Raw genomic sequence first — 12,151 nt, forward strand, 5'->3', positions numbered from 1 at the left:
GTGCAACCCACCAGTCAATAGTTGGAAACACTACAGAGACGGACAAGTTGATTCTTTGCATCAGAGTTAAGAAAAATGTTGACACACCTCATCTATGAAATGAGGTCAGTAGGAAGGGGCCTTATTGGGTTTTACAAGATGCAGAAAGATATAAAAAGATTCAACAACAGTGAAATTCAAGTTCATGATTCAAATTCAGATAGTAGCTTTGTACACAATTGAGATTAATGCCCGAGATGTTGCCATTTAAATGTAATGGAGACAATATTTCTTGAATCATCCAAGGCACAATTAAATGCATTTATTGCATGTGGGGAAAGAGTAGAGTGACAAAAGGAATCATAGGTTCCGGAGGAAAGATAAGTTAGTTTGGTGAATGACCTCCCTCACATGCATTAAAATAAATCTAATGAAACTCATTTTACCTTCAGAATGAGGAGAATGACTTTTCTCTCAGTCTGGGCTGGATTCAAACACACTTCCTACAAATTGAAGGACAGCGTGTACCTGACTATAAGACAAGCTCGTGTATTAAATAAAAAAGGAGTCCGTGCCCTTTCAAAGCACTGTGGGAGAAGGAGTCTTATGGTGGGATACAGTTTATAGCTACGCTGACAGCTAGATGCCCCACCCATAAGTACTAAAGCATGGAAAATCAAAGTTTCATTTCTAGTTTGCATGGAGTTAACTGATCACAGGTGTTTTCTGTTGCATTTGTCATACTGGCTAGATAGGAGCTGTTCTAACATTCAATGGGCAGGACAGCGAGCTAGTGGAAAACTCAACAATGAAGAGATTTAATGAGAAATGCAATATCCTCAAAAGATGGTACACAAAAAATATTTTAGTTTAGGTCAATAGTTTGAAGTGGCTAACTAATTACCTGTAAATGGTTTGAATTTGTTCTCTAAGTCAAACTGCTGTTTTCCAATTGTAGTTAGATCAACTTTCAGATCTGGACAGATAGCATATTCTTCAATAGTTTTGCTGAGCTGAAAAATCTTCTCTGTGACAGCCTCAGGTGCCGGACCTACAAAAGACAAGGCATGCCCCATGATATTGCACAAAAAATACATCAGGCCCGATTTTACCATTTTGATTCAAAGTGCTGAATCTGGGTGCAAATCAGATACGACGTGGAAATCTACTTTCAGAAATCCATTGGAAGCTCTGAACTTGCCTCTTCAACAGCTGGAGCACCCAAACCAGACTTTTATTTAGCATGATAAATTTCGCCGTGATTCCGGATTGGTGAACACGGTGTTAAAGGGGGAAATGCTAATAAAGTTGGGCAGGCAATTCATTAATTTAATTGAAATGCATGCAAATGCATTTAGATCATCGTTGCACCCGTTTTGAACATGAATCGGATCACAGCCATTCCTGGGTCTCGGGAAAGTGACCATCTGCACGTACGCGGATCTCGTTAATGGCCTCACACCTGACTTTACCACGGGTGCAACACAATGGTAAAATCAGACCCATCAATATTGATCTCCAACAGCCACAATCATTTTCCTTTTTGCTAGGTATGACTCCAACCCAATGGAAAGATTCCCCTCTATTCCACTGGTTTCAATTTTGCTCGGGCTCCTTGATGCCACACTCAGTCAAATGTTACTTGTTAATGTTAATAGTATCAAGGGCAGCCACTTGCATTTCACCTCGAGTTCAGATCTTTTTGCATGTTTGGACAAAGGCTTGGAAATCTCTGGCCTAAATTGATTGTTCACATCCACAATGGGACTTCAGCCATTGGATCCAGTGACGAAAATGACAAACTGAGACAAGCCAAGAAATTTAGCATCTAATTAAAGTAGGTCGTTCTGATGTGGAGCTAGAACAGGCACAAATGAACCAAAGAATTTCCTCCTGCACTGAAAGTTCAATTATGATGTGCACCAATGGCATCAAAATTAATATTCATTGTCGTATTATGGATTTCGAGAGAAACCACTGAAAACTTTATCTCAGATAACAGTAGAAATAGCATTCTAAGACATAACTAAATTACAAAACCTATCTGAAGGAATATTGTTAGTAAATGATTCTATATGGAGATATGAGATTAAAAATTAAATCAAAAATCAACAAAGACCAGAGAAATCAAGATTTTTGTAATTCATTATTTACTCAGAGTGTAAGGCCTTATGATGGTTGCAGCAGCAATGGTACACAAAAGATGTTCTACACCAATATAATTTTAATTGCCCACAAATGGTACAAACTGGGACAGTTTGTGATGCAGAAAATGTGTTTTTACTGCAAACTTTAGAACAAACAAAAAGTGCCAAATACAACTTTTCCAGGTTTAACCACATGCAACTAAGTCCAGCGCTTGGACCTTTTTGGATCAAAAAGCAAGGAGTTGGAACCAATTATAGTTCTTTCAAAGACAGCTCAGCTTATTTGGGCTGTGCTGCCTCCTTCTGTGCTGTATACTTATTTGATAAAACAGGATGTATTTTTTTTGGGGGGGGGGGGTGCTGTTTGTTAAAATCGTGAAGAACATCCACTTTACAAAGAGAGAAGACTTTTACATTGAGAGACATTGACTTCCTTCCCAAACTGGAGTGCTGACCCTCAGCTTGATTGCTAAGATTTTGAGGCTCTATCTATCGCAGCTCGGGTGTTTCTAATCTCTGACCCACTCATATTTTACATTAGGTGGTGTTAATGAGCTGAGCAGGGGCAGCATCCTACCTGTACTGATACCTCAGAATCTTAGCAATTAAGCTGGGATCAATACCCCAGTTTGGGAAGAAAGCCAATGTCCCTCAATCTAAAAGTAATCCATTTGAAGCAACCTCTGTACTCTATTCAAATATTCTTTCTTTGCCAGAATTAGAAAATAGTAGATCACAAGACTACAAAACAGATTTATAAAATGGGCACTGATCTTCGGAAAGAGAGAAATTCTTAACGAATACTTCCCCAGCCGTTTTTTATGGTAAGTATTTTTCTCTTGTGTTGTACTCTCTGAATTTCATTCCATTTTGCGCGAACCATCTTCCAAATATTTAACTTTTACAAATGCAAAAGCTCATTGAAACTACCTGGCAGACAGGTGTTATGGCATGATAGTGACTCTTAACCTGGCTGGAATGTTGTATCATGGAAACAAGGAAAGTAACTGGGAGTGAACTGTGACCAATGAACATTTCCAGTTCTGTCTGAAATAAAATAATACTGATGTAGTTACTACCTTTGACCTATTCTAAAAAATATCCAATATGCTTGAGCATCACAGTATTGGCTTGAAAAACCTGAGGTAATTAACAACCATTTCTACAACTATTTGTGAATTACCCACCTCCACTGGAAATATTGTACTTGATCCCAAAATCTCCATCAGGTCCACCAGGATTGTGGCTTGCTGTCAAAATAATTCCTCCAATTGCTTTGATTTTTCTGATGATACAGGATACAGCTGGAGTTGAGAGAATTCCATTTTGCCCAATTACTAAGCGTCCAATCTGTTAAAAGAATGTTAAATATCTTGAAAAGAGTGGCATTATTCATTTAAAATGCTTTAACCATATTTTGAAGTGAAATCTAATCTATCCTTTCAAAAGTTGAAGAAAACCAGTACTGAGGAATAAAACATTTTTCTCATTCAGCATCAGCATCATAAGGTTGGGTTAGTGCAGTGGCAGGAGTTAGTGCAAAGTGAATTTTCCTCAATGCTGCACCAATAATATGGCTCAGCTCCAACCTCAGAACAGGGACACTTACTACACCAGGGGGACACCTCTTGTACCCACACCTTTGATGCTACATGTGATCTTCCTTAGGACTGCAAATTTATTGGAAATTACAAGCCATTTTATGTTATATATCTGTGTCTATAAGAAATTAATTCAAGATTATCTCAAACCCTTATGGTCAGGGTCAGTAAAAGTAATGATGCCCTTCAAGCCATTAGCAAGTAACTGCAATACAGTTTCAGTATGTATCTTAGTCATTTCTATTAATTGATAATTCAACAGCAACTTTGAATGCTACAATTAGTGAAATCAAAGAATGTTTCGTGGAATTTGTATATATTCAAAATAAATACACTTGAAAACTGATTTAACAGAAAAGAATTCTGACTGACCTTTTTTGGCAAAAGGTCTTAAAGGATTTTATACACCATTAATGGATTTTTTTGGGGCATTAATCAAAATGAGACAGAAGTTATGCTCTTTCATCCCCTGTAATAAAATATTTTATCTGGACCACTAACAGTGATTAAATTATTCAATTTTTATTGGAGCACTTCCAAACTCATTGTCTGAAATGTGAAATTTGAGGTGGTAGAGAAAAGTTTAATTTTCCTTCCTAGAAGGGAGATGCAGGGTACCATCAGTTGAAGCAGAGGGCCCCTGCAAGCCACCACAGTGGAAAAGGCAGCCACAGAGCTTTTGTTGGGTATAAGTCACAAATGGAGAGAAAAGACAAAGACTCTGGGTATGAGGATGAAGCTGGCAAGAGTGAATTGGGGATGTACAGTGCTTAAGGTGGGTGGTGTAAAAAAAAGTAAGAGCAGTTGTGACGAAAGTTAGCAGGAACAGGGCATTTAATGTGGATTGAGGGGGGGTGGGGGGGGGGGGGGGGAGCACGGATTGGGTGGGTTGGGTTAGAGGAGAGGGGATTGGTGGATTAAGAAAGGAATTCCTAGCACTGAGATCACATAAACTAGATATACAGCTCTTGTTCATTTTTTTAAACACAGGTTTTGCAACTTAAGCAACCTGTCCTCAGAATAAAATTGGATTTCAGCTGTGACAGGAAAACAAATTACAATAAACACTTCTACAAAGATGAAGCAAGTGCTTAATAAACTCAAGGTAGTTCCAGTTCTTGGTCAAAATTTAATTTATCTATGTTTATTGCCTACTCTAGTGGTTGGAACTGCTAGGGTAGAGTTCAGTTCATACAAGAAGGAAATTTTGAGCTTAGTCATATTTGGAAGGATGCCTAAAGGAAGAGATTCATCACCTAGGCTGCAGGGAACTAGGGAAAAAGAGAAAGGCCAGACTTTAATTGGCCTCAGGTGGTGGCGGTCTGCTGTGTCATAATGCCAGCCCTGAAGATGCAGCTAAGAAAGCTGAATGGAAGCCATGAAACAGTCTAATGAGGCATAACTGAAGGAGAGTCAGGAAATAGGCAACAAGAGGACTTTGCAGGAAGACAAGAATTGTATGATTACTATTAGATTTGCAGCAGAGCTCCAGTATATTGTTCAAGTTGAGTTGAAAGATTCTTTGCTTTATAACAACTGCAACATGAAGTGACATGACACAACATGAATTTATGTTGTTAGAGTAAGTCAAATTCTATCCTGTCAACTCAAAGGAATCATTAAGAAACCATCAGACAATATATTCTTTCATGTCATTAGGGTTCACTTCCAATGAATCATTTGCTGATACTAACATTGGTGGAAATATAGTTATTCATCTTTAAAGAAAGGAGGAAGAGAGAAAACGGGGAATCATAACATCAGCTGGCTTGGCATTAGGAATAGGGAAATTACTAGCATCTTATTAACATTTTTCAAAAGGCAAAACTTCTTTTGAGGTGTAAATAGCAAGGTAGATAAGAAAAAAAAATCAGTAGATATGGTACATCTGGATTTTCAGGAGGTATGTAACACAATAATTGTTAAACATGATTAGGGCGCTTCTGAGTTGGTGTAACATATCAGTGTGGATTGAGAATTAGTTAATGAGCAGGAAGGAGTAATTTGAAATAAAAAGGTCATTTCGACATGGTGAGGTGTAAATAGTGGAACTGTAATTTGTGCTCAAGTGTCAGCTAATTGCACTTACCTACATCACACTCAGTCATTTGACCAGACAAAGCTAACTAAATTGTGAACAGAACATAGAGATTGCAAAGAGAATGCATAGAGATTTAAAAAAGAGAACATAAAGAGGTTACAAAGAGTAATTCACTAGTTAGGTAAATGGAAAAGATGGTGACAAATAATATTTAAAACGGACAAGTGTAAAATGATCCACTTTGGTAGGCAAAAGAAAAAGCAAAGTATTTTTTAAAAAAATGAGGAGCCAGCAGATTTTAGTACTCAAGGAGTTTGTTGTTGTGTGGCGCGGGGTGGGGGAGGTGGTGCAGGAGAACGGGACATGAGCTTGTAATCAAACTACAAGGTTAACATGCATAATACAATTAAGTAAATTGTATTTTAGCCTCACTGCAAAGGCTTTGAAGTATAAGAGTAAGTTTTGCTTAAGTGGGACTTTAGTGTGATCACTATCATTCCAACTAGGAAGTACTGCGTACAGTTTTGATCTCCTTATCTGAGGAAGAATATATTTGCCTTCAAAGAAATACAAGAAAAGGTCTTCTAGATTGATTATTGGATGGGAGAGTTGTCTCTTCAGGAGAGATTGAGAATGAGCCAGTAGTCTCTGGAGTTTAGAAGATATTAAGGGTGACCTAATTAAAAGGCCTTGACACGGTAGATTTTGAGAAGCTGTTTTCCCTGGCTGGACAGTCTAAAACTAGGGAGCATGGTCTCAGGATAGTGGCTAGTCATTAAGAATTGAGAGGAAGAGAAAACAGCATCATGATTCTTTGAAATTCTCTAACATAGAGGGCTGTGAATGTTCATGATGAGTATATTCAAGTTGAAGACTGAGATATTTTGGGGCACTAAGGGAACCAAGGAATTTGTGATAGGGCATGAAAAATGGAAACAATGTAGAAATTCAGCCATGATCTTACTGAATGGCAGGGTAGGCTCAATGGCCATATGACCCATTCCTTCTTCCATTTGTGTTCTTATGTAAATAATAGTAGGAAGGAAAAAAGTCAAGGTATAAAAAACAGAGGATGACAAATAGCTGACTGCAAACTAGGTTCTGTTTTAAAACTAAGATTCAAAAGAGAAAGGAAAAGAAATGTTCCTCAGATTGAAGGTTCTGGAAAAAAATGACTTAAAAGTAATGAATCTTAATTTCAATAAAGTAGGGATTGAAGAAAAAAAAGCACGTGGGATTATATGCTTGCAATTTAAGAACAAGAGGGTAGAACACAACAAACCATAGAATAATCAAAGAAAAGGGAGACAAGTAAGGTTGCAGAAAGCAATAGAGGAATGAATTAGTGTCTATTGCACATTTATTTTTCTGTACAACAGTATGTGAAAGATAAAATAGAAGCTTTCTCAGTGTATTTTCCTTGTTTGATGGTGATAATTGGTGCACAAAATAGGAAAATGTTTGGTTTCCCAGCAATAACATCCTTCAATTTAACATAAAAAACATTCAATATACAAAGAACAAAACAACACAGGAACAGGCCCTTCGGCCCTCCAAGCCTGCGCCGCTCACGTGCCCAACTAGACCATTCGTTTGTATCCCTCTATTCCCAGTCTGTTCATGTGGCTAAGTCTTAAAATGATCCTAGTGTGTTCGCCCCTACCACCTTGCTTGGCAGTGCATTCCAGGCCCCCACCACTCTGTGTAAAATACGTTCCCCGACATCTGTGTTGAACCTTGTCCCCCTCACCTTGAACTTGTGACCCCTTGTGTTCATCACCTCTGACCTGGGAAAAAGTTTCCCACTGTTCACCCTATCTATGCCCTTCATAATTTTATACACCTCTACATAGGGAAACATCTTTCTTAAATAAAAAAGACCAATTGCAATTGAATAAAATCAGATTGTTTTAATTTTATGTGGCATTGTGATCCGACAATCCATCATGGGAATGTAATTGCCTTTTTCATAGAATGTGAAAACGAAAAATTCCTGACACCGTAAAATCATGCAGATTGGTGCAGTTGATAATCACTGGTTACTGGATGCATGGCTATTGTCTCCTAAACCAACTGGATTCTTATTCCACCTTCACCTTTGCAAAAACTTAACCCAGAGCAACATGTACTGCAACTTTCAGCACCAATTGAAAGTGACAAGGCTGACACCAATCAAGAATTAGCTATTAAAATTCAGATGTTCCTCCATTTGAATATTTTTCTCTCTCAGTAACGTCTGCATACATACAGACAACTTTGATCTGGGTACCAAATATATTAGGAGCAACTTCTCCACTCGGTGCTCAAATCAAAATATAAAATTTAGATAACTTGGTCAAATATTATTTGCACTTTTTGACAACATTCCAGCCTCATTAAGCTCTAAATGTTGTACTGGCATAGAATTTTACAACACAGTAGGAGGTCAATTATCCCATGTCCCTGTTCTTCTGAAAGACCTATCATTTCCCTCTTCACCCCCACCCCGTAGAAGTACCTTTACCACATGCCAAAGAAAATGTACTTCCCGGGTCAAAAATAACAGAAGTGGGGATATTGGCTGATGATGGTACAGCCAAGATTGTACCATCTGCAATTCCTCAGGTATTGAAGCATTTTGCCTGCATGCAGCAAAGCAACATTCAGGCTTGGGCTGATAAGTGGCAAGTAACATTTGCACCACAGGCTGAGTCAAAATCCTGGAACTCCTCCTACTAACAGCACTGTGGCCATATCTAAACAGCAGTGCTTCAAGAAGACAGTTTACCAGCCCCTTACTATACTCCTTTTACACTTACGATTGCGCAGCCAAATTCCCCTCCAACTCCATTCTTAAGTTTGCTGATAACATTACTGTAGTGTGTTGGATCTCAAACAATGACGAGACGGAGTACAGGAAAGAGATAGAGAATCTAGTGAAATGGTGCGATGACAATAATCTCTCCCTCAATATCAGGAAAACAAAGGAAATAGTTATCGACTTGAGCTAACATAATGCAGGACATGCCCCTGTCTACATCAAAAAAATGATGAAATGGAGACGGTGGACAGCTTCAGGTTTCTAGGTGGTGTTCAGATCACCAACAATCTGTCCTGATCCCTCCATGCCGACACTACAGTTAAGAAAGCTCTCCATTTTCTTAAAAGGCTAAGGAAGTTTGGCACATCCATGACGACTCTCACCAATTTCTACAGATACACCCCAGAGTATGGCAATTTTCACAGTAGGTGCACTGCAGTGTTAATGTAAGTCTATTTGTGACACTTTAAAACACCACAGAAAGCGTCCTTTCCAGTTGCACCACAGCTTGGTATGGCTCCTGCGCTGACCAAGATTGCAAGAAACTACAAAGGGCTATGAACGTAACCCAGTCCATCACGCAAACCAGCCTCCCGTCCACTGATTCCATCTACACTTCCTGCTGCAATGGGAAAGCAGCCAGCTTAATCAAGGATCCTATACATTCCGGACATAAGCTCTTCCACCTTCTTCCAGCGGGAAAAAGATACTGAAGTCTGACAACACATACAAACGGACTCAAAAACAGGGACGAGCAGATTCTTCCCTGCCGCCATCAAACTTTTCAATGGTCTTCCTATCACACATAAAGCTGATCTTTCTCTACAATCTATCAGTAATTGCAGCACCATATTCTGCACCTATCCTACTCCTCTATGTACTCTATGAAAGGTATGTCTTGTCTGTAGTAGCTCACAAAAAAAAACTTTTCACTGTATCCCAATAGTTAACAAATAAATCAGTGCATCACCTTTTCAAAGGGAACTGGGGATGGACAATTCATGCTAACCCAGCCAGGTGCTCACATCCCATGAAAGAATAAAGCAAAACTTTACACTGTCTTGCACCGTGGAAATGCCCACTGAATCTGTGCAACTCGCCAAACTACATCATGATGGTAAATACTCTCGTGTTAGTTGATAATGCACCAGTGGCAACATACCCCATTGGCAGCAGCCATCTGAACTATGATTTCTATGGCAGCCTTATTGTAGTACCGCCCATCGCCTCCGACCACCACAGTAGACCCCTGGCGATCCCTTAGGTCAATGGAAAAAAAGATGCACTGAACGAAGTTCTGAAGGTATCGCGGCTTGGTCTGAAAAACATTGGTTTTCTTCCGGAGCCCGCTAGTTCCCGGTTTCTGAGCATCATACGGAGCTGTAAGCACAGTCACTACAGGCAAAGGACTCCCATCCATACCCAGATACACGTCTGTGAATCATAAAACGCTGTCCGAGCAAAGGAATGAACGGTGGACAGGAAAAGTAGAAAATTTCTTCTGAAAAATTCTCCGGCGAAATGGGTCAGTGAAGGTCCGAATTAACGCTGCCGAGAGATTCAGATGTTCAGAAAGAGAAAAGCAGCGCCCAGAAATAGCTCCCTCGAACAGATACAGCACTTTCTGTAATCGAAGAAGCGATGCCACACTTGTTCCAAAAGATCACTGTCAAGGAGTCAGACCGAAAAGAAGAACTAGACCGCTATAAATCAACCCCGGGGGGGGGGGAAAAATCATTGTTCCACTAATCAGTTGGGAGCGAATTTTCTTCCAATTCTCCCATTAGATTGATGGGCTCCCCAGACGGCTCTCTCGCTTGCCGCTTTCTGTTGACAGATTGATCTAATGGATGGGGAACTGTGAAAACACGTCACCAACTCGGCACCATCCCACCAAGAAAGGTTTGGTCTTCTCAACTGAGACCCAGAGCCAAAGGAGCAGGGAATCCGAACCGGCTCCACAGGAGAGAACTGGGTATAGTAACGTGCAAAATAGACAGCCTGGATTTGAGGACTTGAATGTCTCCAACAGTACGATAGGCATGGTAAGTGGCGACAGTTCTGATAGCGTCTCTGGTTTACTGCAGTTTGAACACGACACTGCACGCAAAATAAGCGAGAACAAAATGACTATGCAGTCCGTAAACATTTAAAGAACATGGATAATTTACACAGCAAACAAACAACTTCCATTGGATTGGATACACTACTATTCCGGCGACTGATACATTTGCACCTAGTATCAAAAAAACAAGTGTTTTTCAGAATCAGGCTCCTTTTTTTTAAAACTACTGACGCCCCCTATTTTTAAAACGATAATTGAATTTCATGCTGCACTCGTCTTTAACCTTGGTTTCAGGGTTATTTTCGCTTTACGACCAACTTTTAAACCTAACCATCTGCATAAAATATCAAGAGAGATGAAATCTTACGTCTATTCTTTAAATTTCCCACGCCCCCTGACAGACACTGGATATCTGCAGTGTTAAGGAGTGCTTCTTCTGTGCATACGGACAGTTAAATGCCGGAGAGAATTCACAAGTTCTGATTAAGCACAATTATTTTTAATATTGGACGCTGATGAATCTATCCAATGCTTCTTTCTAATGCCCCAGCTGCACTGATACAACAACTGGTTTTATTACTTCGTCACTTCGGAGAACCACCTTCTTGCAGAAGTTGTCAAGGTTTCCGTTTGCAAGAGGTATACTGTTCAATACACAATTGTAACCGGAAACATTAATCCACAAGTTACTGCTGGTGTGCTATTTAGAGAATTAGCATCAGAGGACACAATTAACCTCACATTCCTCTCCCGTGGTTAGCTCAAATATTTTGCGATGCAACATGTGGTCCACTTTCTAACTGTTAATGGTTCCATGGCTTATCTATTTCACCTCACAATCCCCTGACCCAGACAATTACAACAAATGCTTATAACTGAAACCCCATTTTAGCAAGTCTAAACATTATTCTTATGAGTTGACTGAAGTAAATCCTTTAAAACAAATTCAGTAAAGACAAAATCTTATTTGCATGCCCATGTAAAGAATGTCAACTTTCAGGTAATTGGATACCCCAAAAAAAGTTGATTTGTTGGTTAGGAAGAAGAAGGAGGCTTATGTTCGGATGAGGCTTGAGGGCTCGGGTAGTGCAGTAGAAAGCTTTAGATTGGCTAGGAGGGAGTTGAAGAGGGAGTTAAGAAGGGCTAGAGGAGGGCATGAGATGACTTTGGCTGATAGGATTAAGGAGAATCCTAAGGCGTTCTATAGGTATGTCAAGAACAGAAGGTTGGTTAGGGCAAGATTAGGGCCAGTTACAGACAGTAGGGGGAAGTTGGGTGTGGAACCGGAAGAGATTGGAGAGGCATTGAACCATTATTTCTCTTCGGTGTTCACGCAGGACGATATGAATGTAGCTGAGGAGGTCACTGGGGTGAAGGGGTGTAAAATAGAAAGTATTGTAGTTGATACAGAGGATGTGTTGGATATTCTAGATGGGTTGAAAATAGATAAGTCCCCTGGTCCAGACGGGATTTACCCTAGGATTCTATGGGAGGCAAGAGAGGTGATTGCAGAGCCAC

The 12,151-nt window shown here is 39.7% G+C and overlaps 1 protein-coding gene across 2 annotated transcripts in view; it reads right to left on the reverse strand.

Moving 5' to 3' along the window:
• Positions 1-12,151, reverse strand: part of pgm1 (phosphoglucomutase 1) — a 63,515-nt gene that overhangs the window by 35,150 nt on the left and 16,214 nt on the right. Inside the window, exons 1-3 of one of the 2 annotated variants that reach the window (XM_080195628.1) lie at positions 9,731-10,089; positions 3,314-3,476; positions 884-1,030 (exon numbers count right to left, since the gene is read on the reverse strand). In XM_080195628.1, the coding sequence (XP_080051754.1) occupies positions 884-1,030; positions 3,314-3,476; positions 9,731-9,988 (568 nt within the window). In that variant the 5' untranslated portion in view covers positions 9,989-10,089. Of the gene's footprint in view, positions 1-883; positions 1,031-3,313; positions 3,477-9,730; positions 10,090-12,151 lie in introns of those variants that run through there. The other variant, XM_080195629.1, reaches the window with a different exon arrangement.

This window comes from Carcharhinus amblyrhynchos, chromosome 9, assembly GCF_965287045.1.
Source record: "Carcharhinus amblyrhynchos chromosome 9, sCarAmb.v2.hapA, whole genome shotgun sequence".
Taxonomy (NCBI): domain Eukaryota; kingdom Metazoa; phylum Chordata; class Chondrichthyes; order Carcharhiniformes; family Carcharhinidae; genus Carcharhinus; species Carcharhinus amblyrhynchos.